Source organism: Cnephaeus nilssonii, assembly GCF_951640355.1.
Source record: "Cnephaeus nilssonii genome assembly, chromosome: 14".
In the NCBI taxonomy this organism is placed as follows: domain Eukaryota; kingdom Metazoa; phylum Chordata; class Mammalia; order Chiroptera; family Vespertilionidae; genus Cnephaeus; species Cnephaeus nilssonii.
The window spans coordinates 30,421,308-30,448,110 of NC_137085.1; the positions used below are offsets into that span (position 1 = coordinate 30,421,308).

The window sequence follows — 26,803 nt, forward strand, 5'->3', positions numbered from 1 at the left end:
GAGAGAGAGAGAGAGAGAGAGAGAGAGAGAGAGAGAGAGAGAAAACCTCACAACTTCAAGTGATTTCAGAGAGACCGGGGTCCTGGAGGGACCTGTACTGGGCTCCCACCCCAGCCCTGCCCCTGCACCAGAGCAGCTCCTTCCTCACTGCTGGATGCGACGGACTCCTCAGGTACACAACCCCGGGCTCTGAAGAGTCAGAAAAAACCCAAGTCTAAGACATTTGATTGCAAGTAGTTTACATGACAAGTAAGTTAATCAAGTGGCATGTTGGTTGAAACAAATAATTAGCTAAAATGGTTAGCTTTTTTACACATCAACACTTTTGGGGCATTTTGGAGAAGATCGGAGAATTTTTGGCATCTTTGGGTGTTTTCCTTCACTCTCATTTTAAAAAATTTCTATGTGCATGTTTACTCCTTATTGGGTTTCAAGCACTTGTGTCTGTCCCATGCTGTTCACGAGAGAGAAGAGTTGGACACATTTGAAATTCTGTGCTGTACAGTCAATGCATGATGTGGATGTGGACCTATTGGCATGAAAAGCTATTCTGAATACATGTTTTGAGTGAAAAAAGTACTGTACAAAAACTTTATGTAGGTTTTATTCTTTTATTATTTAAAAAATTTTTTAAATATATTTTATTGATTTTTTACAGAGAGGAAGAAAGAGGGATAGAGAGTTAGAAACATTGATGAGAAACATCGATCAGCTGCCTCCTGTACACCCCCTACTGGGGATGTGCCCACAACCAAGGTACATGCCCTTGACCAGAATCAAACCTGGGACCCTTGAATCTGCAGGCCGACGCTCTATCCACTGAGCCAAACCAGTTAGGGCTCTTTTATTATTTTAGATAATAAACAAATAAAAGAATCTGAGATTTTCAAATTTGTTTTCTATTTTTAAAAAATTTCCTCTTCAACGATAGACAATTATATCTGCTCGACTTGCTTGGCTATGTGTTCATAAATATTTAAATTTTCAGTTAGGTTGAACATGAGTGTCACCACTCACCAGTTCACATTGTCAGGTTTTTGGTGTCATGAGAAATAAATGAGCATGGGGTTATTTCCAACCTTTTGCTAGTAAAAATAGTGTATTGCAGACAAAATTAGAACAAGAAAACTAAACAATTTCTGAAAGAGGGACTTAATGCCTAAAGAAACATCAGTTTGCAAAAATTGCCCTGCAGCATACTCATTTTACCAATTCATTTTCAGCCAAATTAGTTTTTGACTTGATGGGCTGTTGCTACCTTCACAAACCTTTTCCTGGGGCCTGTCTGGATGCCAAGAGTGACTGGTGGCAGAGCCACATATCTGCCGACCCCGTCTCACAGATGAGGAAGCAGAGGCCCAGGGCAGGGACTGAGCCAAGGTTGTGCAGAGAATTTGATGCCCAGTGAGGACTTACACCTGGGGGGGACGGGGGGGGGCAGTCTTCACTGCAGTTCAGAGCCAGCTAAAATTTGAATTTCAGAGAAACAATGGATCGTGTTTTAGTATAGGTATGTTACAGATATTGCAAATATTGTTCCTTTGAAATTCAAATTTAGCGGAACATCTTATATTTTATCTAGTGGCCCTACTGAGAGTTTACCCCGTGCAGATAGGCCCCCGGGTGTCCCCTCTCTGCTCTCCATCATCCCACTGGCCCTGGAGATCCTCCCAGGCTCTGCATAGACGCAACTCTGACCCAAACACCCAACCTTGCAGCCCCTTTAGCTGCCTCTCCTCTCTCCACAGTTGATCTTCCTGTCTCCTTAGCCACCACGTCTTCAATGTTGTGGCCACTCTCCATCCCACCAGCTCATCAAGGCTGGTCTCTTCTCACACCCAACTCGGGCCACAGCCCCTTCGAGCTCCTGGCAGCCCAGTGAATGGGTGTCTATCTCCTCCTCACCTGCTCCTTCTCAGCCACCCACGTGTCCCCTGTCTCTTGCCCCACTCCCTCCCGCTTCCTGGCAATCCCATTGACTCTCATGGTGAAGGCCCAGGCGCTCATATCTCCTGTTCTCTTTCTCCAGCGGGAACCCTCTCCCAAGCTCAGGCCTCCTGGATGCTCCAGGGCCTCAAGGACCCTAAATTGACTACTTTGTTCCTCTCTTTGCTTAGAACCCGTCGATGGCTCCTCAGGCCCTTGGGATAAAGTCTGATCCCGTGTCCTGGCAGACAAAGTCCTTCATGGTCTGCCCCTGCTCACTTCTCCAGCCCTCCCTCTGAAAGCCACTCACAGCTCCCAGGTTTTCTCACAATCCCATTGGGCTTCAAATCATCGCCCTCATCCCACCCTCCCCCACTCACCTTGGTGGACTCAGCTCCCATGTCATCTCTTCTGGAAAATTCTTACCTCCCTCCAGGCTGGCTTAGCTGCTGCCCGGACTCGCTCCATCTTACCACGGTGTGTCCTAAGTCATCTGCCATTTATCTTCTCTCTCCCGAGAGACAAACGGGACTGCGTCTTCTCCATCTCTGGTCCTCAGCACCCAGCCCAATAAATGAGCTTAACCACTGACTTCAACATGGATTTCACGTTCCTCCCTCACCAGCCGGATACCAGCCTAATCCAACTTTGCCCAAGCTCTGACCTCATCCTAGACCTCAGCTCCACTTTTGACCCTTACCTCACCCTCATCTCAAAAGCACACACACAAGAAAGGATTAAAGGCAGGTGTCCTCCATGTCCAGGGTACATTCTCCTGTCCCAGGAAGGACAGCATCCTGAGCCCACTTGAGTCTGCAGAGGTGAGGAGTGGAGCCTGTATGTGTGTGTGTGTGTGTGTGTGTGTGTGTGTGTGTGTGTGTGTGTGTGTGGCAATGAAAGAGTTCACTCCTAAGGATGACTTCTGACTCAGACTGCCGCTGATCCCTGCCTCTCCCTGAAGCATGGCCTGCAGGACAAGTTGGGATGGGGACCTGGGCAACCCAGGTTCCAGACCTGGCCTGGTCTACTGGCCCCCTCTAGAGGACAGTCCTATTCCAGCTCTTACACTGCCTCCCCACAAGGAGTTCCCTGGACTTACTGTCTCCCACCTACCAGTCCGCTTCACGGGTCTCCTTACAATTTGCAGACCAGCAACCATTCCCTTTTGTCTCAGCACTGGGTCACCTGCTTAAATCCCGAATTGCCTCATCCTTGGAGGCCCAGCTGTGCCCCAGCTCCAGAAGTCCTCTCAGAAGGCAGCGGGTCCCCGGCTGGTGCCTGACCCCACCTTGGTCACTGAGCTCCTGCAGCCCTGGGTCGGAGCCCCATACTCTGGTCAGCTTTGGTTCCTCCACAGGGGCCTCACTTGCTATGCCCAAGGGAAGTGTTTTCGAGCACAGGGCCTAGGTGTCCCACCCCCTGCTCAGATGGGGGCTCCCAGAGGCTGAGACCCAGGCTTCTTCTCTCCCACTCCAGAGTAGGGGCCCCCAGAGGACCGGGCTTGGCTTTCTTCCTCCCCTCTCAGATTGGAGTTTTCCTGCAAATATGGCTCATGTGTCCTCCTTCCCTTCAGACTGGGTAAGTCCAGGGCCTGAGTCTCTCCTTCCTCCTTCAGAATAGGGGCTCCCTGAGGACTGACCCAGGGTCTCCCCCCGAACCTCTGCACCGGTGGTTGTTGATCTCCAGAACTTTCCAATCCACATTCTGCACAGCTCTCCCCACAGCCAGAGACGCAGGAGCCTCTGGAGCCTGCCCTGGGCCTGGGAGGGCTTCCTCTGGCTCTGGGCTGGACACTTGGCTTGGAGGACAGGCCCTTCCTCTGGGACCATGAGGCCCAGGCCCACCCTCAGCTCCATCTCTGACCTCACAAGGGCTTTCTCAGAACCTGGTTTCCATGGCACTGCTGGCAGGAGAAGTGATGCTATTCTGGGCAGTTCATCTGGACTTGGCTCAAGTGGCACGGGCCAAACCCCTGCTCCACTGACCTCTCCTCTGGAGGAGCAGAGCAGAGCAGAGCAGCCCTGGGCGCCGCCCCAAGAGGGCGGAGGGGCGGGCCCTAGACAGGGGACACAAGGACAACAGAGCCCCAGCTGGGGGAGCAGCCAGAGCTTGGGACAGTCATGGAGAAACAAGACTGAGACCTGCTGTAACTGCGCAGGCCCCAAAGTGGACGCTGAGGAAGAAGGCATTTCAGCAGAGTGAGTCTGGCTCTAGGCAGGGCTGGGACACGGGGACCTCCTCTGGGACCCGGGCCTGGGACTGCCACTCCCCGGGAACCATATGGGGAAGAGGTGACCATGTGACCATCTGGGGAAGAAACCCCAGATGGGAGGTGAAAGCCTGGATGTCTGTTCTGGTTTAGTCCTGAGTTGCTGCATGACACTCGCTCTGGGCTTGTTTCCTCGCCTGTAAATTGAATGCTGGGAGGATCAGCGGTGGAGCAGATTGGGAGGATGTGTGGCGCTGGGCTGTCAGCAGGGTGAGGGGTGGAATCAGGAGACAGTGGAGACCAGTGACATTGGATTGAAGCAGGAGGGATGAGGATCAGAGAGATGGGTTATTGCTGGCTTTGCTGGAGTGATTTCTCCCCCTGGAGAGGCTGGGGTTGGGGCTAAAGCGGTTCTGCAATCAGGGCTGGGGTTGTGACTGTGCTGCAGCTAGAGGGAATTGGGCTAGAGAACAAGTGGGACATACAGGATGGGGAAACTCAAGAGTTATGTTGGTGCTGCCATTTGCAAGGAAAATGGGAATATAAGGAATTTCCAGGAATGGTGAGAAGGATAAAACTTGCTCTGAGGGGGGTATGGACCTAATGAATTTTTAGAACCTCATCCTGTGTGCATATGTGTGTGCAAGGAAGAGGCCCTGGAAAGTCACAGTTTAAGTCAGCAGCAGGAGGGCTTGAGGTGAGGCCCAAGGCAATAATAGCCGCACGTGAGGGTGGAGCCACTGCGGGAGTCTGTGGTCATCCCCGCTGTCAAAGTGTGTTACAGACATGGGGAGGTCAGAGGAGCTCTGAAGGGCCTGGTCCAGAGGTTAGGGTCCTGAGGACAGCATGGGTAGAGGGGGTAGGACTCCAGGGCCTCTTCCCATTGGCTGACGCACATCCAACCGCATGCCTACTCCCTGCCAGGTTGGCTGGGTTGAGGGGTTGGAACCAGTAGCAACTGGTCCTGTAGCTTCTCCTGGAGGCTGAGGTCTGAGGAGAATGTGGGGCCAAGTTCTGCACCCCCAAGCCCTAGTGACCACTCTTTGCTTCCACAGTATCTAAACATCTCTGCCAGAATGACTCAAGCGGACAAAAAGAAGCGGTAAGCACCCACTCATTCCCCTATACCAGCCCCCATCTCCCACCCAGGCGCACCCAGTGCCCTCTCTGCCCCACTCTCAGCCTCCCCCTCATGCCAGCTGATGCCCTCAGAAGCTCCTGGGGCCCAGAGAAAGGGCCTCTCCCACCTGTGCCTGTAGCGGAGCACAGGCTGGGCCCTGGGGTGAAGGGAAGCTCAGAAAGACCTGGGTAAGGGTCAAGGGGTTGGTCAGTGGTGGTGCTCATCTGAACTAAACTCACTACCTCTCACCCTCTCAGGCTCAGGTTTTATTGGGTGAAATAGAGGCCACAGTCCTTGCAATGGCCAAGGCCCTACCTACCTAGTCTGTTTCCTCTCTGACCTCCCCTACCCCACCCCAACTCTGCCCACTCCAGCCACATTGGAGCTTCCTTTTTTTTTTTTTTTTTTTTTTAATATATTTTATTGATTTTTCACAGAGAGAAAGGGAGAGGGACAGAGAGCTAGAAACATCGATGAGAGAGATACATCGACCAGCTGCCTCCTGCACACCCCCCACTGGGGATGTGCCCGCAACCAATGTACATGCCCTTGACCGGAATCGAACCTGGGACCCTTCAGTCCGCAGACCGACGCTCTATCCACTGAGCCAAACCAGCCTCGGCCACATTGGAGCTTCCTTACCTCAGTTCTTCAGTGACTGTTCCTTTGCCTGAAATACTCTTCCCATAGTTAATTGTGTCTTTGCTCAAATGCCACATCTTATTTATTTATTTAAAGAGAGAGAGAGAGAGAGAGAGAGAGAGAGATTGGCTTGTTGTGCCACTTATTTATGCATTCATTGATTGATTCTTGTTTGTGCCCTGACTGGGGATCGAACCTGAAATCTTGATGTATCAGGATGATGCTCTAACTCAGAGGTAGAAAACATCTGGCCCATGGGCCATATAAGGCCTGCGAAATCATTTGGTCTGGCCCTGCCAAGGTATTAGGGGTGAGTTAAATATTTGACCAAATACAGCAGGCTAATTTTTAAGTTGATAATTTGCATAGCTCATGGATGATGTTTTAAATATTCAAACAACCCTTGGCAGAAAAAAGGTTCCCCACTCCTGCGTCTAACTGAACTATCTGGCCAGGGCTCAAATGCCACATTCTCAATGAGGTTCACTCTGACTGCTCTATTTAAAATCACACCCCCCCTCCTTTTCCTCGCTCTGTCTTTCCCCGTAGGACATACTTCCTGCTCTATCCACCTCTCCTCTGCCTCTGTGGCACCTTCCCAGGACTGTTTTTGGGTCCCTGACTGCCTCAGGCTGCTCCTAGGCTCTTCTTCGGGGCTAAGGAGGCCAGTCATGGGGGCAAGGGGACCATACATGGTGATGCATGGGAGCTGGAGTTGGATGGGAGCCAATGGGTCATCCCGGCAACTCTATGTCCCTCCCATGCGCAGCCCTGGGTTTGTTTTCCTGGGATAAGGACAGAGCAAGGACTGGGGTGGGTGAGCAATGAACATGGGGGCCCCGCCAGAAAAGTAAAAGGTGGTGTATCCATGCCTGGTTCACATTTCTCACTCCCTCTCCTTACTCTGTGCTGCTGTGAGGCTGGGGAAATTTAGGAGGTCTGGGTGGGTGGGGGTGATGTTGCTATCCCAAGCAGGGCAAGGTAGTAAGTGCCTAGTGTCAGCTTCAGGCAGTCAACGAGGAGGGTCACCAGTCTTAACACGCACCAAAGGCCACACTTAGAGTTACCTCTACCCCTCTTTCTCCTCTTTAGCCTCTGCACCCCAATCTCCTCCAAACTCAAGCTCTATCCCTCCCCACCCCCAATAGACGATAGAGCCTAAAACTCACTTTTTCCCCTATCCATCCAATCATGAGTTTATTAAATAAATATTTATCAAGCATCTAACATGTGCAAGGCACTGCAGAAAGTTCTGGGGATCTAATGGAAAGTAAGACAGATGAATTCCCCAGTTTTTATTCATTCTACAATATATATTGGAACACCTATGTGTCTGGCACTGTGCTAGGCACTGTGAATACACCAAGGAGTAAGATCCTCCTTTCCTCTCTCTCTTTCTCTCATTTGTTCACTCACTCACTCACTCACTCACTCACTCACTCAATAAACTTCTGTTGTGTTGACCTGGTTTTGAGCGGGTGCACTTTGCAGACCCCCTCATCTTTGACAGAACCTGGTGCACATTTCAGGCCTCAGTGCTGTTTATAGAGCCTGGGAGCAGGCTTTGTCTCACCCTGTGCTGCGTGCAGAATGCCTTTCGGTTGTCAGGTCCTGCCTGATGTCTTGCCTGTGTCCTCAAGGTACCTGGTTCCTGCAGGCAGGCAGACAGATAGACAGACAACTGAGTTCCACCTTCCTCCCTGCTCTCTCCCACTTGCTTCTCACCCAAGGCTCATTGGCACCACAGATTGCATTAATCAGATCCCCAACTGCCCCCTCTGCAAAGTGGCCTTGTTGGTGGGGTCTTCCCACTGGCACAGTCCCCACCAGAAAGAAGAAGCGGCATGACCCGATTGTCTACCCCCAGCCCCTCTCCACGTCCCTGTGACACTCAGGTGTCTGATCCCAGCTGTCTCAGCAGCCCGGAGCAACAGGAGGTGTGTGTGTGGACAGGCCATTGGGTTACTCATTAACTCAGCCATGAGTTAAAGGGCTGATGGGTAAGTAGCAAGTACACTTGAGTCTCACTTTTGCTTATGGGTTTGGGCTGCTGCTTCAGGTCCACCTGCAGGGCCAGGATGATCCTGTCGCCCGTGGTAATAAGGATGCAAGCAATACTGCAGAAGGAGATGGTGCGGGAGTTCCTGGCTGAGCTCATGAGCACATTTGTCATGATGGTGAGTGTCATGATGGGGCTCTGAGGAAGGGGCAGGAACCCAAGACTTCACGAGGCTGGGGCTCAGTAAGGGCAACCCATGACCCCCTCCCATTGCTGGCCTCCTGGGTCACATTGCCCATTCCCCGTCTCTGATCTGGGAGCCTGAGGGGGAAGCACAGGAAAGTAAGGAGAGAGCTCTGCCTTCCTCACTGTCTTTTTGGGAGAGAAAGGGCTCGTACTTTGTGGAGGCAGAACAAAATCATGGGCTGGGGAGTGTCAGGGGGCATGGCTGGAAGTGGGGAGAAGGGAAACCAAGAGGAAAGAGATTGGAGAGAATGTTGAGTGTCAGGTTTTTTTCTTTTTTTTGTTAATACTCATCTGAGGATATTTTTTCCCCATTGATTTTTAGAGAGAGTGGAAGGAGGGGAGGGCGGGGGGGAGAGAGAGAAACATCGATGTGAGTCATGTGGATTGGTTGCCTTCTGCACTCACCCTGACCGGGGCTGGGGATAGAACCTATCATCCAGGTATGTGCCCTTAACCAGGAATCGAATCTGCGACCCTTCAGTGTGCAGGCCAACGCTCTAACCAGGCCAGGGCAAGTGTCAGGTTTTGAGAATTAATACTGAGGGCAATGGGGAGACATTGAAGGTCTTCAAGCAGAGGGGAATGATGCGGTCAGATTTGGATTTTTAGAAGGAAATTCTGGGTGTAGTGTGGAGTCTCAACAGAATGGGCAAAGCTGAGTCAAGTGAGGGGAACCAGTTAAGAGACAGTTGCAAAGACCTAGGATAGAGAATGGCAAATGGTCCAGGGGTAGAGAAGAAAGCACCTGTTTGAGGCAGTTGTAGAAGATGAAATCAAGGAGGTTTCTTAAGCCATAGATGTGGGGTAAGTGCCAAGGGGGCCATTCTGAGCCCTGGGCCCAGCACAGGGCCAGAGGTCAAGTCAGTTTGGACATGATCAGGTGAGGTGCCTGGGAAGAAATCTAGGGGGTGTCGGCTGTAGAGGTCTGGAGCTCATGACAGAAGCTTGGGCTGGAAGTATGGAGTTAGAGTTCGTCAGAATATGGATGGTGGTTAAAAAACTGTTCAGTGAGAGTGAATATGAAGAGACAATACGTTGAGGAGAGAGAATGAAGAATGGCACACAAAGGGGCCAGGGGCCAGAGAGGTGGAGGAGAAAGTGGGCGGTGACCTGGTGACAGAGTGTGGGGGGCCCACAGACAGAGAAGGTGAGAACTGACCAGGGTCCATGCGGTTTGACAACATGGAAGTCACTGGGCACCTGGCAAGGGCTCCTTTAGTGGGTGAGAGGACAGAAATGAGACCTCAGCCAGGAGGTGCGGTTTCTTGGAAACTCCCTCCTCCCCTGCTTCAGCTCTGCCACCTTCCCCAGCCAGCCTCGGCCCCTAAGCTGTAGCCATGCTTGTTTGTTTGCACCTTACGGAGGACCCAGGTCCATGGAAAGGAGGGGCAGCCTCTGGGAAGAAAAGTAAAGGCCGTCAGGAGCACGCCAGAGGAAGTGGGGGGAGAGAGGCAGAGTGTGTGAGACAGTGTGAGCGTGCCTGAGTGTGTGTGTGTGTGTGTACGTGTGTGCGCGCCCCAGGATAGGAGATGGTGGGACTTACGGAGCCCAAGGGACTCTGGATGCCTGGGTCCTTATCCTGATCCTGCCACTGAGGTCTGCCTGGAGCAGATCTCTCTGTGCCTCGGAGTGTGCCTTCTCAGTCATAAAATGTGCTGAATGGGGCCTTCGTGGGCTTTGGAGATGGGTTTGAATTCCGGCTCTGCTACCTTCTACCTGTGTGATCTTTCATAAGTATCTTAACTGTTAACACTCTAGCTTCCTCATTAGTAAACATGACACTAACATCGAGCTGGCAGACTTGTGTGAGGAAGATCAAGAGCCCAACACCCAGTTCACATGTAGGACCCCTGTGTTGGTGTCTGGTCATCATGACAAGTGCTCTAAGCTGCTCTCTCCTCCCTGCCTCCCACTCCTCCCTCCCTCATTACTCACCCTCCTGCTTGGCTCCTGAGCTATGAGGACAGCACTGGATTCTGTCCTGCCTTAATCCAGGGCAAAGTAATTCATTTATGACAAAACATTCCAGTCCCATGAGGGCTATTAAACCTTGGAACCCTGGAGGCAGGAGGGTGCTTCCTTGGAAAGCCCTTAGGGGAAAGGGCACCACCCAGTGATGCCTGCCCATGTCTGCGTTTCTCTTCCTTTTATGGAGATTATTATTGAGCATCTATTGCATGCCAGGCACTGATGCTAAACTAAGCCCCTTACATGCAATACCTTCCCAAATCCGCAGTTTCCCCCTCTGAGAAATTATCCCCATTTCTCAGAGGGGGAAACTGAGACTCCATGAGACTGGTATTTGCCCCAAGTCACATTTTAAGGTAAGATTAAATCCAGTCTAGTCTAACATCATGGTCTTGACCCTTAACCTCTATGCTCTGTGTCTTAGTGATGGCAGGATTTCTGACCCTCTGGTTTGTTAACTAGCCCCTGGCTGAGATAAGGCCCGCACTTTCGGGCTCCAGACAGTCCAAGACCTCACTCCGAGCCTTGTTTTCCCCGTCTGTAGAGTGGGAGCAGAAACATTCGCCATTCAGAATTGCTGTGAGAATTAAAAGAAGTAACACATGTAAAAGAACTTTGGGAGGTTTAAGCTCATATAGGACATTGTGTTATTGTTATTTGTTGGGCCTGTGCCAAATTGATAGGAAGTTCAGTGAATCATCGGGGTAAAGGTTTTACAAGAAAAGCAAGTGTGACCTTGGGCTCCGTTTACTGCGGCCAGGATGAGGGAAACGGGCTGTTCCACTCAATTCCTCTCTGCCATCTGTGGAGAGTGTTGTCCTCGAGGCTGGCCTTCTGACTGTTGGAAGGACTTGGCCACATTTACTGACCAGGAAGGGAGGAGCTGGGACATCAGGGAGCTGAAAAACCAGCTGTAGACGTGAACTGGACCATAGGGCAGGGGTTGCAAACTTACTCGCTCCGGGGGCCAGAGAGAGCAACTCAGAGTGGAGGGGTCCTAACTGCAGAGCGCCGACCCGTGCAAGGACGCAGTTGCCACTGCTCCCGCTGACTGCTGCCATGCAGGGTGGAATGTAGGTTCGCATTACCTGGGCTTCTGATTCCTCAAGAGAAGCGGAAACTTCTGATCGTCAAAACTGAGTTATCCAAACCAAGCACGTGTGTTGGATGGATTAGGCCCATGGGCTGCCACTTAGCAACCATGACACAGGAGACCAGGTGGGGTTTATTCGCTCATTCATTATTTTTAGCAAATGGCTCTGAGCTCCTACTTGGAAATAAGGACCCTTGATCTTCAGACCTGCCATGCCCGCTCCACTCCCTGCACTTCCTGACACCTCCCAAACCTGTCAGTCTGTCCTGACCTCACTCCCCACTCCCACATCCCATCTGGTTCCTGTCGTTTCCTGCCTCATCCTACCCTTGGCCCTAAGCTGGCCCACTTCTGGGCCCCTCTGCACCTGTCCTAGGGCTCTTGAGGAATGCAGTGGACCCTGCTCACTGCCTCTGCCCTACTCTATCCTGGCTATTTCACTTTCCTTCAGACTTCCCCAAAGCTGCTCTGTACTCTGCCTGCTTTTTATTTTATTGTTTTTTCTTTTTTAAAATATACTTTTATTGATTTCAGAGAGAAAGGAAGAGGGAGAGAAAGATAGAAACATCAATGATGACAGAGAATCATTGATCGGCTGCCTCCGGCATGGCCCACAGTGGGGATCAAGTCCACAAGCCAGGCTGGGAATTGAACCGTGACTTACTGGTTCATAGGTCCACACTCAACCACTGAGCCACGCCGGTTGGACTGCCTGTTTTTTATTTTTTAATTTATTTTTTTAAAATATATTTTTATTGATTTCAGAGAGGAAGGGAGGGGGAGAGAGAGAGAGAAACATCAATGATGAGAGAGAATCATTGATTGGCTGCCTCCTGCACACCCCCTACTGGGGATCAAGCACGCAACCCGGGCATGTGCCCTTGACCAGAATCGAACCTGGGACCCTTCAGTCCGCAGGTTGACACTCTATCCACTGATCCAAACCAGCTAGGGCGGACTGCCTGTTTTTTAAAATCAGCAAATGGCTTGGCCTCCCGCTTGAAAGAGAAAACCATCAGGTGGGCTTCTGTGTCTGGCTCCTTACCCACCTGTCCCTCTCACCACCAGAACACACCTACCTGTGTATCCACATTTCTCCCCCTCCACTCAGGCATGGCCCTCCTTCAATCCTGTCAGTCCCATCCCTCAGTCTACTGAGATACTTTACCCCGTCTTTTCTCTCTCTCCTTCATCTCCAGCCTCTCCCTCTCTCAATCGTAACATACCAAAGTCTCTCTACTTAAAACAGCACAACACAGAACAAAACATCCCTCCCTTCATCCCATGAGCCCCTTCATTTATCACATTCTCGCTCCCTTCCTTCTCAGGCAGGTTCACAAAGGGAGGTCTACCCTGGAGCCCTTCAACTCTTCCTCGCTGCCTACTCACCTCTCAGCCTCTAAGACCTGGCTTCTGTCCCCATGGCCTGATGATACAGTGCTCACCACATTATTAACCCTACCAGACCTGAGGCCCTGAACCTCACTGTCCCCTATACCTGGGCTCCTGAGCATTAAAGAGAAAAAATCAACAGGATATAGAAAAATGTTAGTTACATGCAAACGAGTGGTTAGAATAAGATGGAACTTGGAGACATTGTAGAAAATAGGTACTAGGCAAAGTACAGAAAATTAGGTAAAGCAGTATAGCGGCAGATTCGGAAATTACCGAAAAATCGGTACAGCGGTCTGGTAGCTTTAAGGCCTTCATGCACTTGACCCAAAGGCTGCACCGGACTGTGTGGACCACACCCTCCTTGGAAACGCTGCTTCTCCCTGATGTCCAGGACACATTCTCTCCTTGTTCTTCTTTCATGTCAACACCTGCTCCAGCGAGCATATCCAATGCCCTCCAGGCTCAGCCCTCAGGTGCCTTCTCACTCTGCGTCCTCTCCTGCTTTCCTCCTCCCTGATGGCTTCAGAAATAGTCCTCATGTCCACAATTCTCCGGGTTATCTTTTTCAAAAACTCTAGAACTATCGAAGGGAAATACAATAATGAGCCATATATGTAATTTTAAATGTTTTAAAAAGGTAAAAAGTGACAAGTGAAACAAATTTTAATAATTATTATATTTAACCCATAGAGCCAAAATATTACCAGTTCAACATGCAATCAATATACAATTATTAATAGGATTCTACAGTCTCCTTTTCCTACTAAGTCTTTGATGAATTTGTACTTTACACTTAAAGCAGATCTCAGTTGGGACTAGCCACATTCCAAGCACATAAAAAGCCACATGTGGCTGGTGGCCGTCACATTGGATGATACAAATCCAGATTCTGATTTCCAGCAGTCTGGACATCTAGAGGTTCCTCGGAGTCAACATGTCCAAAACACATGGACTTTTTTTTCAAAGGAGGTGCTGAGTGTGGCCTTAAAGCAGACTGTCATTTTGTCAGGATCTAGGATCAGGTATTCCAGACAGAGGAAATAGCATATGGAAAAAAAGGGGCATGCAGGGAACAGTGTGATTGTTTGGTTTGAGGCTGTCTGGCATAGGTGACTGCCTGGGATTCAAATTCTGGCTTACTACATGCAGGCTGTGTACTTTGGCCAAGTCACTCAACTTCTCTAAGCCTTGGATTGTCCATCTGTCAAATGGGGAGATCAATAGTACCTAATGCATATGTTGGTGTAAGGGTTAAAGGAAGTGAGAGACGTAATGTTTACCAGTGCCTGGCACATAGTAAATTTTCAATAAGTGGTTATTATTATTTAGTGGTAATACTACTGCTGAACATAGAGAATACTGGAGCAGATATGAAACGGAGAGGCAGAAATTATGTCTTGAATGGAGGCCTACTGAGCTTGGACTTTATCCTAGAAATGAAGGGGTGCCAGTGAATGTTTGAATGAGGGGCTGACACGATCAGACCTCTGAGTTAGAAAGGTCACTCTGGCTGCAAGGAGCAGGCTGAAAAAGATCTGGGAAGAATGTAAACAGAACTGATTGGGTGTGGGGGAGGGGGGAGAGAAAGCTCTCATTTGTGACATCCAAGTTTCTGGTTTGGCCAACTGAAATGGGGAACATAGGATCTTTTCTGAGATGGTGAGCTTTCAACAGAGAGTCCAAGATGCCTGGGAACACCCAGACTTCCAGTGGGTATCGGGAAATAGGGATCTGCTCCCAGGTGCAGGTTTTGGGAATTTTATGCAGTAGGCATAGCTGAAGCCACAGACCCGGTAAGAAGACTCAAGAAGAGTGACTGGGGCGAGACATGAAAGGGGCCAGGGACGGAGCCCTGGGATCATCCACACTCATGAAGCAGATGAAGGAAAAGGATGTGGGAAGGAACTGTTAGAGGGAGGTGGGAGGAAAACCATGAGGGAGACATGTCATGGAGGCTGAGAGGAGGGACTTTCCAGGAGCAGAGTGGTTAAGAGAGTTAAAGTCAGCAGAGTCAAGTAAGACAAAGTCTGAAGGGACCTTTGGGAAATCAGAGGGCTGGAGTCCTCTGAGAGAGCTTTAGTCTTGGTGAGATGTGGAAGCAGAAGCCAGATTGAGGAGGGAGAGCAAGGGAATAAAGGAGCCAGCCAGTGGGTTCTTTCCTGGAGCCTGACCGGGGGGGGGGGGGGGCAGGGAGAGGTGTCCACAGGTGGACAGGAAGGCTGGGCTGAGGTGGGGAGGTTTACTTTTAGGAAGGAAGAGACAGGAGTCTGTGGGAGCCAGTCAAGGTGGGGGGGGGGGAGATATAGGCAAGAGGGAGGCCTCTGCAGAGGAAGGGAGAGGCTGGGTGCAGGTATCAGAGCTGAAGAGATAGGCAGATATAGATTCAGATGGGTGGCTGTAGGAGGTGGGGGTGTCACCTGAGGAGACCCAGCAGTTAGGGATGGGTAAGAGCTAGAAGTTTAGGAATTACACATGAGGGCAATAGAAATGTTGCTAAGGTGCGAGTTAGAACCCCACTGGCTTCCAGGGCCGATGTGGGTGGGGGCCGTGGCAGACTCCAGGCATGAAGTCTGGAGATCCCTTGAAGAATCTTCCCTCAGGCTAGGCTGAAGTGTGAGATGCTCTGAGGGGTTCAATCCACAGCAGCCAGGTCCTCCTCGAAGCCCTGCCGTCCCCCGACCTTCAGGTGGGCTTGGGGTCTAGGGGTCTGGATGTGTCCGTAAGAGCCTCTGACTCCACTATCCCACTTTGGCTGCTTTTACGCTCCCCACCCAGCTGTCACTGGTCAGGTCTTAGAGGCAACAGGGAGAGGTCATGAGGAGGGAAGTCTCTGGAGGAAGAGGGCATGGCAGAGGGTCTCCCAGGGCGATTTGGGGAGGCCCAGGGCATAAGGGTGAGGAGCCCGAACTGAGCTCTGCGCCCTCCTCTGAGGTTGGGGCTTCTGGGAAGGCAGCCCCCTCAGAGGCCCTCCCTTGCAGGTGTTTGGCCTTGGCTCCGTGGCCCATATGGTTCTAGGAGAAAATTTTGGGAGCTTCCTCGGTGTCAACTTGGGTTTTGGCTTCGGAGTCGCCATTGGAGTGCACGTGGCAGGGAAAATCTCTGGTGAGTGAGCCTGGGCCCTGCCCGACTGTCAAGGCCAGGAATCCCCTGCAGGTTCTTCCTGCCCGTCTCCAGCCATCCCCTTCTCCCCGTCATCCAGCACCTCACCCCACTGCCCACTTGGAGGGCGCATACCCGAACCCCTCTTTCTCACCCAGACCCTTCAAGGGCCTCCTTGACCCACCATTTTTACAAGCTGGGTCAACTCAGCCAAGCTATTTATTTTCTTTACTCCTCCCTTTCCTTAATGATGAAATGGAGATGGTGGTCTCTGCCTCGGGTCCTTGTGAGAGTTAGGTGAGCGTGCACTGCATAAACGCTTGCCTCATTATTATTGTTGGGGCTCTCCATATTGCTGCTGCTGTTGGGCCAGAATGCTGTCATTCTCCCGACACACTTGCCCACCCTGCAGGGGCCCACATGAATGCAGCGGTGACCTTCACCAACTGTGCACTAGGCAACTTGTCCTGGAAGAAGTTTCCTGTGTATGTACTGGGTCAGTTCGTGGGTTCCTTCCTGGCTGCTGCCAGCATCTATGGCATCTTCTACGGTGAGTGTCCTGTCCTGGGTTGTCCACTTCTGGCCTCAGCCTCCTCCTCTGAAATATGGGCAGATCTGATCTCAGCGTCCTGGCCTGTGAAAATGCCTGGGAGAGAAAAGCCCTGGAGATGCTCCCAACCCCTGCCTCCAACCTTATCTCTGGGACTACAGTGGGGTTGATTGAATTAGGGGCAGTTCCACACTCTAATCTGTCTCCACAGCAGCCATTATGGACTACTCGGGCGGACATCTGACAGTGACTGGGCCTATAGCCACTGCTAACATTTTTGCCACCTACCTTCCTGAGTACATGACTTTGTGGAGGGGCTTCCTGGATGAGGTCAGTGGTTCAGGGTGGTTCTCCCTCCACATGCCCTCCCCGCCTCAGGAAGGGGCCGGCAGGCAGCCCCTCACCACAGAGGGATAAGAACTCTGATGGGAACGGTACTGAGATATATCTCTGCAGGGGGTTCAGCCTGGGAGCACGGCTGAGGCCCTGCTTTGGCTAGAGCCCTGGGTGGCTGCTATGGCATCTGCTCCCCAGGTGTTCGTTACGGGGATGCTCCAGCTGTGTCTCTTTGCCATCACGGACAAACGTAACAACCCAGCCCTGCCGGGGACACAGGCCGTGGTGATTGGCATCCTTATTGTCGTCATTGGAGTGTCTCTGGGCATGAACACAGGATATGCCATCAACCCATCCCGGGACCTGCCTCCCCGCTTCTTCACCTTCATTGCCGGTTGGGGCACAGAGGTCTTCAGGTAGTGCCCTGCCCAGCCCACTCCTTGGGGGTTTGTGTGGGGGGGTTCCTGGCAGGGGGGGGGGGGGGGGGGGGGGTGGGGGGGGGGGGGGGGGGGGGGGGGGGGGGGCGGGGTGATATGCGGAACAGCACAGGAGAGTCCTGCAGAGCTGCCAGGTGGTCTGGGGAGGCAGGAGTGGGTCTCGACCTCCCCTCTGATTAGCACGGATGCAGATCTGCTTCTGGACTGAATGTACATCCTGCCCCAGATCAGCCCCTGTCCCTGGATCAGGATGAAGCTGACCAGAGTCTCAGGCTCAGGGGTGACTCCTGGGTTAGGATGGGGGTCACTCCTCTACTCTCAGGCCTACTCCCCGTCTCGGCGTGAGGTGGATGCAGCTGCTGCCTCTGGTATCGGCCCCCTCACCGGCCTCTGCCTCTTGCCTGCAGGGTTAACAACTGGTGGTGGGTGCCAGTGGTGGCACCACTCCTCGGTGCCTACTTAGGTGGCATCATCTACGTGATCTTCATTGGCTCCACCATCCCACGGGAGCCCCAGATATTGGAGAATCCCGTGGAGTATGAAGACCCCCGAACACCTGTACTGCCCAAGACCATGCCTCACCAAACTGCGAACTCTTCCCTCGCCTCTGTCTCTGTGTCCCTCGACAACAGAACTCCAGTCCAGCCTATCCCACCCTTAAGTGACAACATCCAAGTACAGCAATTCTAAGTAAGATTATTTGCGACCCCATCCCCACCATAAAGCCCTGTCCCACAGTGGCACCCTTGCTTCCTGGGTGCCTCCTATGGTTAGGGTCCCCTCCTGGTTCTTCCAGGAACTCTAGGGTTATGCCATTGCCCAAAGCTAGAGAACGGACCTAAGAGGCCTCCAACTCCTTCCAGTCCTGGGAGCTGGGGTGCCCCCTGGGGGAGAATGGGGAAAGGCTACGGGAGGAACAGAAGATCAAAAGGTGCCAGGCACAGAACAGTGGACTTTGAGGCACAGGACAGGACAGGGATGGCCTGGGGAAAGACCAACAGCTAGCTGGTGGGCGGTCAGTTCTGGGGATACCCTGAGCTGCTACCCTGAGCTGCCCTGGGATAGGCTCAAGACTCTCCCTCAGTTTTGGCCAGTCCTCGCACCAGATTAGACAAAACCCAAGCATGTAGGTCAGAGTCTCAACCTTTTTTTTTTTTCCATTATTGTCCTACCTCAGAAGCCATATGTGTGTGTGTGTGTGTATACATTTTTTTTTTATTGAATTCTAGAGAGAGAAAGAAAAATATCGATGTGAGAGTGGAACATTGATTGGCTGCCTTCTGCACACCCCCTACCAGGGATTGAGTTCTGACCGGGAATTGAACTGGCGACCTTTTGGAACACAGGACAATGCCCAACCAACTGAGCCACATCATCCAGGGCTAGGCCCCCACCTCCCCCATTACATGGTATTTTAATACCACAGCTACTAGTATACTGTATATCTGTTTGTATATTTTATGTATACCTGTGCTTTATATACAAATAGTAAACTTTTTCATTTACGCCTTCCAATAATCAATTTTCTCTCTCTTGGGGGCAAAATTACCCCCCACCCTTGAAAATGCTTGAGTAGACAGACGGAAAGTATGTAAGGGATTAGACTCCTCTTCCTTACTCCTGGTGCCAGAGCTGTCCCACATTGAGAAACTCCAGAGCTAGAAAAGAAGATGCAGAGAGGCAAATCCTTCTAAAAGGTGGAGACAGGAAAAGGCCCCATGGAGTTCGAGGGGACAGGCCCAGAGGTTGGATGGAGATAGGGCAGCTGGGAGACACCAACTCTGGGGCCAGACAGGAATTATCCTACTTTCTGGGACTCAGAAGGCAGCATTGTCCATGGTTCCTATCACTGCTTGTGTTTATCCTTTCGGCAATTATTGAGCACCTCCTGTGTGCAGGCCTTGAGTGTAGGAAGCTGGGTGTTTGCCTTCGAGAAACACAGTCTAATGGGGACAGGAGCCAAGAGCTAAGTGGTGGAGAGGGGGCTACACGGAGACTGGAGGGCTCACAGTCTGGTCTCAGAGCAGAGGCCAAGGATGGCTTCCCAGAGGAGACGGAGCAGAGCTGGGGTCGGGGGTGGGTGTACACTTTCAGGGGTTGGTTGCTGCCCTTTACAGACTGAGGGGACAGAGGGCAGAGGAGGGTGGGCTTTCTTCTGGAGGTGGGGACATGGAGAGAAGGGATTTAGAAAGTCCTCCTGAGCTGCTGTGTGCAGGTTGGTGGAAAAGGGAGATATTTGGGCCTGCAAGCAAGTATGGTGAGAGGCAATAATCGGAGAGGAATAGCAGGTCAGTGCTGGTGGGTGTGGAGAGGAAAGAAGGGTTTTGCTCAATAACTAGGAAGTAAAACACTCAGGACTTGGGCTGGCATTGGATGAAGGAGTGGGTGAGGACAAGGCAGGAGTCAGGTCTGACTTTCAGTTTCGGGCTTGGGCCTGTGACACTGGAGATGTCTCCACTGAGAGCAGAGCACGGGAGGGGAACTGGTTTGGAAAGGAAGGTAAGTTATATGGTGGACATGCTGAGCTTGACTTGTCTATGGGACTTGAAGGGCAAGAGATGTGTAGTCTTGGGCAAGTTACTCAACCTCTTTGGGCCTCGTTTTTGTTTTTGTTTTTTTTGTAATATTATTATTACCTACCATTTGCGTTGCTGTGGATATTCAATGGAATAAAACATATACAATGCTGAGAATAGTGCGTGGCACATAGTAAATGCTCAATAAACAATTATGTCTTTTGTATAGTCTGGAGTTCAGAAAAGAGTTGAAGGAAGAGATTGAAAAAGTTGTGGGTGTGTGGCTATAGCTGGGGCGATGGAAGAGTGAAAGGAGGGTCAGTGAGCAGGATCTTAGGGGCACAGCCAGGAGGAGGCTGTGAGGTGTGCAGTGGGCACCTCAAGAGGTGTGGCTGAAAGGGGGCACAAAGTGGATGGTCAGGGGGCATTGGAAATAATCCAAATGTCCATCAACATGGGAACAGATACTTACATTGCAGTACAGTCACATACAACAGGTTTGATACATAAATAAAAACTAAGGCACAATAACTACCTGCAACAAGGAAAAATTTTGGAGACATAAAAAGCAATGCAGTGACTGTATACAGTATGACACCAGTTAGACTGTTGACAAACATGCAAAAGTAACATTCTTTGAGCAAACACATGATAAAACTACCTAAAAAAAAAAAAAAAAGGATGATTCTTCCAGGGATATAGGGTTATAGAAATGGGAGATGAGATGGGGAGGAGCATAGGGGTGGTGCAAGCTATTAATAATTTTCTAGTTTTGGAGTAGGGAAAAATTTATGGGTTTGTTACATGATTAAGCTTTTTAATATATAACTGATATGTGTGTACATGGGTTTCATATATTTTAAAAGGTGACAAATGGCTATAGCATGAGAACAGGTGGTGGGAAGAGTAGTGGTGCTGAGATTATAGGGAACCCAGGGAGAAAGGAGAGAGGTATGTCTGACATCCCAGAGTGGAGCTTAACCAGGGAACAGGCCTGGGAGTAACCGGGGAAGGGCCCACAGCTGGAAGTCCCAGCCAACGGCTTCCCCCTGTGACCCTGGATAAGCCTCTCTCTTCTCCTCTCTTAACCTCAGTGGTTCTGTGAACACGAGGAGAGTGGCCTTTCTAATTCCTGGTGTTTCAGAGCAGCATAACCATAAGGCCTCAGTCACAGGTAGGAGAGGCATATATGGGTCCCAAGGTTCTGGTTGCTACCCTTCTCTGTCCCTCAGTGACTACTTCGGCCTTCTGGCATCTTCATGTCCCTGGGAGGTAGTCTCAGAGCCAAGGAAGCCAGTGAGTCCCTCCCGAACCCCTGCCTACTATCCACTGCTCTGCCACAGGCCTGCTCTAGGCCTGTTGTCATAACATCCTGCAGATTCTGATCCCAATGTCAAGCTAGATGAGCCCGACCCGTCACAGAGCATTTCAGTACAGAGCACAGACCCCTTTCATTCTCTTGGCAGATGTTGACTGAAAGCCTACAGCATGCCAGACACCATTCCAGTGCTGAGGATACAGGCACAAAGATACACAAAAGTCCTTGTTCTCATTGGAGCTGATATTCTGTGCAAAACATGTGTTAGAAGGAGGAAAAGCAGGAAAGGGGGACAGGAAGTATGTGGGAGTGTAAAGACAGAGGCCTCATGAGGTGACTTTGATAAAACCTGAAGGGGGTGAGGAAGTGAGCCATATGGACATAGGGGAAGAGCACGCCAGGCTGAGGAAGGAGCCAGTGCTAAGGTTCTGAGGTGGGAACATGGAGGGGTCACTGCTGGAATGGGAGGGGGGAGTGAAAGGTGATGAGGTCAAAGAAGAGGGATAGGACAGAGGCTTGGGGTAGAGGCTAGTGAGGGAGGTCTCTGGGGGAGAGAGGCAGGTTTCACTGCAGGGAGGAAGAAAGGAAGGATAGGATAGGAAAGAAAGCAGGAGGGGGCGGGGGGCGCAGGTATCATGGTGCCTGTGGTTTCTTTCATCTCAGTTCTCCTCTCTCTTATGCACGGGCGCACACACTCACGGAATCCCTCCTGTAACCACTCCCTGGCTGGACCCAGGAAACATATCTGTGCAGCTCTGGGAGCCAGGCTAGGACATGAGCCACGGGAGTCCTGGCTCCACTCCCAGGCCCAGCATGGGCTGGATGTGTGACCGGAAAGGACCCCCTCCCCTCTCTGGGCCTTGGTTTCCCTATCTGTACAATGAGGCCTCTATCTGTTGGTGTCTGGGGAGCTCCCCAGCTCTAACTTCTTCCAGAACTTGGAAGCCTAATGTTATGATACTACTTCCCTACCCACCCCATGCCCTATCCCAGCTGAGGCTGTGGATGGGGACAGGGGTGGGGCAGAAAGAACTACTAGCCCCAGGCTAGGCCTCTCCAGGGCATTGCAGACAAAGGTTTGGTCCTCAGCCTGGTGGTCCTGGCTTTGGGAAGAGCCCTTACTCCCTTGTCCAGCCTGTTCTCCCACTCCCACTCAGGGCCTCTAGGGGACAGGCACCCACAGGTAGCACCCTGGTCTGGCTGGTCTGTCTCCTCCCTCGGGTGGGGTTTTGCAGCCCTGGAAGGGGTGGGAGTAGCCATCTCAGGCCAGGCTGGGGTGCTAAAACTCTCAGTGGGAGGCGGCTATGACCACTCAGAGCCCAAATCTGACCGTGGCTCCTTACCCACCTCTATGCTGACTCTGGAGTGGGAACAGCCATGACCCCAGACCTCCTGTGCACCACAGAGACCATACTATGCACCTAAGAGCACAGAAAAAGGCCAGTACACCTGGATCAAAATACTAGCTCTGCTTCTCACTACCTGTATGATCTTAGGTAAGACAGGACAATTACAGTTCCCACCCCATAGGGCTGCTGGGACGACAAAATGAGCTATGCCTGGCATGTAGGGAGTGTGTTATCACTCTACATCTTCTCATGTATCTCATGCCATCATGCCCATCTTACATCCAAGGAAACTGAGGCCTGGGGAGATTGGCTCAGTAAGGGGTAGAGAGTAGGGATTTTAATCCTTATTGATATGATCTTGGCTAGTTGTTTTTTAAAAAAACCCTCATGTGAGGACATTTTAATTTTTACAGAGAGAGGGAGAGAAAAAACACATACACATCAATGTGAGAAACACTCATCAGTTGCCTCCCGCATGCGCCCTGACCAGGGCTGGGGACTGAACTCACAACCTTTCAGTGTATGGGATGACCTCCTACCAACTGAGCCACACTGGCCATGGCAACCTGGCTAGTTTTTGTTTTTTAAATATAGTGGAATATAGTCTGTAAACATGCATATTACATACAGGTACAGTTAAAATAACAAAACACTAAAAATAGTAACAATTAAACCACACAAATGCATAAAACCCCCCAGACACTCAAGTGCCCCTCATCAAGCTTAGGCAGGTTATTGGACCTCTTGGGCTTCAGTTTCCTCATCTGTAAAGTGGGGATAATGAGGCTCAGAGTAAGGTGCTTCAGGTTTCAGTTTTGCAATCCATGGTGATGGAGCAAGGCTGAAGGCCGATTTTATTTTTATTTTATATTGATTTAAGAGAGGCAGAGATAGAAAGATCAATGATGAGAGAGAATCATTGACTGGCTGCCTCCTGCATGCCCCCTACTGGGGATCAAGCCCGAAACCCAGGACCCTTCAGTCCCCAGGCTGATGTTGAGTCCTTCAGGGACTCAACCACATACCTGCTGGCTGATAAGGAGGATTCCTCACATGGGGGTCGCAATAGCTCCCTAGAACAGCCCAGCCAGGGCCAGCAAGAATGTGTTCCTGCCCTCCCCACACCCCACATTCCCTTACCTGTGCCCTGGCTTCTGGCCCCAGGTGAAGGGACATTAGAGAATATGAACTAAGGGAGGTCCATTACTAGGGTTAGGAAAACTGGATAGGTGGTGGACATACCAGGAAACAGTCTGAAGGTTGGACATGCTAGATCACAGGTGCCTGTGGGACATTCAGGGAAGATACGGGCCTGAGCTAGAGAGAGAGCTTTGAAGCCCAGGGTGGCATTTGAAGGCTTGCAGATAGTGGGTCAGGGAGAGATGATGAAGCCCGGTGGAGCACCTATGTTTAAGAGAGGAGGAGGCCAAAGGGGAGGAGGCATCCAAGTTCTATGATGTCTCCTGGATCTGGAGCCTGAATACTCTGGGGCCTTAAATGAATTGTGTCCTGGGGCCTCAGGAGGTTCAGATGAGTCAGGGCAAGTAAGAGAAGCCCACACCCAGGAAATCTGGAAGGAAACCCCAGAGACCCTAACCCCACAGAACTCCACTTCAGGCCCAGCTCTGGTTCTGGGAATCTCTGACTCTTGCCCTGTCTTTAGCTTGCTGCCCTGCAGGTTATAGGGTGCCCAGGGCAGTTCTTAGACCTCTTCTCTTTCACACACCCCGCCCCCCCACAGCCCAACATTATTTCATCAGTCTTTAAATAACATTCTATGCCAAAAGCTGCCAAAATTAATTTCCATCCCAATTCTGTATCCAGGCATTATCTGTGGCCTCCCATGTACAACTGCCTACTGGACAGATTTTCTTCCTCCAAGCCTGCTCTTCCCACGTTTCCTGTTTCAGCAAACGGCAAATTCATCTTCCCATTACTCAGGTCAAAAACTGTGAAGTCATACCTGTCTCCTCTCACACTTCACTTTGCAGCTATCAGCAAATCCTACAGGTGTTAGCACTTCTCACCACCCCAGGTTTGAGCCACTGTCACCTCTTACTTGTATTACAGCAGTGGTTTTCTGACTGGTCTCCCAGGCTCTTCCCTTGCTCTAACTCAGCTCTACAGCACCTGGAATGATCCTTTCAAAAAATGAACTATAGCTTATCATTTACTCCTCTGCCCTGTCTTCCAGTAGCCTTAAGGGCCCTGGTACTCTCTCCCTTATTCATTCCCTTATAGCCTGATGGCTTTGTGTGTCCTTCAAGCATGTTTGCAGTTCCTTCTGCCTGGAATATTCTTCCTTCAGATATCTGCATGATTTATGTTTCTCTCTGTGCTTATACCATGTATATCAACTGGCAGAGAGAACTAGTATTTAAAAAAAGAGCCGGCTGGTGTGGCTCAGTGGTTGAGGTCACTGGTTTGATTACTGGTTGGGGCACATGCCCAGGTTGTGGGCTCGATTCCCCGTAGGGAGCATGCAGGAGGCAGCTGATTGATGTTTCCCTCTCATCAATGTTTCCTTTTTTCTATCTCTCTCCCTCACTCTCTCTCTCAAATCAGTAATAACATTAAAAAACAACAAAACAACAGTTAAAAACAATGAGGGTTTCTTAAGGTGGTGGTTGAGTAGTTGGATCTTTCTCACACCTCCCAAAACTAAACTGGAATTTAAACTAAATTTGGGAATATTTACCCTGAATTACCAACTGAAGACTAGCTGAAGAGGAGACTTGTAAACAAGGAAGGGCAGAAACCACTTTGAGACCGCACCTGTACAAAAGCTCGCATGATATGGTTGGGGTTGAGCCTCACAGCCAGTCAGCCTGAGAGGAGATCCCAACCATAAACGGGAAAATAACAAGACCCAGTTACCATGAGAGCCCAAATATCCCACTAATGGGAAATTCCTGGAGCATACAGCTCAGGAGTTCAAGGAGACCACACCACTGCATCCCACAGAACATTTACTACAAAAGGCCACACCATGAAGACTTGGAGTCATAGTTCTATCTAATACACAGAAATAAACACAAAGATACAACTAAAATGGAGAGACAAAGAAACAACCCCTAAATGAAAAAGGAGGAATCTCCAAAAAGAGCAAAATGAAATGCAGGTAAACAACTTACCAGACATAGAGTTCAGAGTAATGATTATAAGGATGCTCAAGGAACTTAGAACTACAAGGAAATCCGTGGGAACTACAGCAACATGAAAAGGATCATGAATAAGAACCAGTTGCATCCCCAGAATAAATCCCACTTGCTCATAGTATATTATATTTTTAATGTATTGCTGGATCTGATTTGCTAATATTTTGTTGAGGATTTTAGCATCTATGTTCATCAGGGATATTGACCTGTAATTTTCTTTCTTTGTAGTGTCTTTATCTGGTTTTGGAATTAGGTTAATGCTGGACTTGTAAAAGGAGCTTGGAAGTCTTCCCTTCTCTGGAATTTTTTTGAATAGTTTGAGGACAACAGGTATTAGTTCTTTGAGTGTTTGGTAAAACTCGCCTGTGAAGCCATTCGGTCCAGGATTTTTGTTTGCTTTGAGTTTTTTAAATTACTGTTTCAATTTCATTAGTAGTTATAGGTCTGTTTAGGTTTTCTGATTCTTCCTGAATGAGTTTTGGAAGATTTTATGTTTCCAGAAATTTGTCCATTTTACCCAGGTTGTCCAGTTTGTTGGCATATAGTTGTGTAGTATTTTCTTACAATCATTTGTATTTCTGTGGTGTCAGTTGTTATTTTTCCTCTTTCATTTCGGATTTTCTTTATTTGGGTCCTCTTTCTTGCAGTCTGGCTAAAGGTTCCTCAATCTTGTTTATCTTTTCAAACAACCAGCTCTTGGTGTCATTGATCTTTTGTATTTTTTTTTTTAGTCTCTATGTCATTTATTTCCACTTTGATCTTTATTATTTCCTTCTTTTTAGTTACTCTGGGCTTTGTTGTTTTCTTTCTAATTCTTTTACTTGTAGGGTTAGATCACTTATTTGAACTTTTTCTTGTTTCTTGAGGTAGGCCTGTAATGCTATGACCTTCCTTCTCAGGACTACTTTCACTGTGTCCCATAGATTTTGTGTTGTTGTGTGTTTGTTTTCATTTGTTTCCTGGAAGTTTTTTATTTCTTCCTTGATTTCACTGATAACCCATTCATTGTTTAATAACATGCTATTTAGCCTCCATGTGTTTGAATGTTTTTGCAATTTGCATATTACTGCTATCTATCTATCTATCTATCTATCTATATATATATATATATATATAGATATAGATAATACTGGAAGTCCTAACCACACTGATCAAACAAGAAGAAAGAATAAAAGGCATACAAATTGGAAAGGCGGAGTAAAACTGTCATTTGTAGATGATATAATATTGTATATAGAAAACCCTAAAGACTCCACCAAAAAACTACTAGATTTAGTAAATGAATTCAGCAAAGTAGCAGGATAGAAAATTAACATCCAGAAATCAATGACATTTTTATACACTAATAATGAACTTTCAGAAAGAGAAACTAAAAAATCAATCCCATTTACCAGTGCAACAACAAAAATAAGATATCTAGGAATAAACTTAATCAAGGAAGT

General features: G+C 49.8%; 1 protein-coding gene across 3 annotated transcripts; it reads left to right on the forward strand.

The window, feature by feature from the left end:
• The first annotated feature begins 3,994 nt into the window (after positions 1-3,994).
• AQP7 (aquaporin 7) lies at positions 3,995-26,436 on the forward strand. Of its 3 annotated transcripts, none has more exons than XM_079789882.1 (9): positions 3,995-4,124; positions 5,191-5,237; positions 7,957-8,074; positions 15,577-15,700; positions 16,110-16,247; positions 16,459-16,577; positions 16,782-16,999; positions 17,428-17,710; positions 18,250-26,436. In XM_079789882.1, exons 2-8 carry the CDS (start codon positions 5,212-5,214, stop codon positions 17,708-17,710), a joined length of 1,026 nt encoding a protein of 341 aa, XP_079646008.1. In that variant the 5' UTR covers positions 3,995-4,124; positions 5,191-5,211; the 3' UTR covers positions 18,250-26,436. The 3 variants fall into 3 exon arrangements, with proteins under 3 accessions (XP_079646008.1, XP_079646009.1, XP_079646010.1); XM_079789883.1 differs by having other exon boundaries at positions 18,319-26,436; XM_079789884.1 differs by having other exon boundaries at positions 16,462-16,577.
• The last annotated feature ends 367 nt before the right edge of the window (positions 26,437-26,803 follow it).

What these genes read in the sequence shown, in the direction of transcription:
- AQP7 (XM_079789882.1), top strand. Translation starts at nt 5,212, where the DNA reads ATGACTCAAGCGGACAAAAAGAAGCG. An exon ending in CGTGGCAGGGAAAATCTCTG is followed by an intron (nt 15,701 to 16,109) that starts GTGAGTGAGCCT and finishes CCCACCCTGCAG; the next exon opens with GGGCCCACATGAATGCAGCG. An exon ending in TGGGGCACAGAGGTCTTCAG is followed by an intron (nt 17,000 to 17,427) that starts GTAGTGCCCTGC and finishes TCTTGCCTGCAG; the next exon opens with GGTTAACAACTGGTGGTGGG.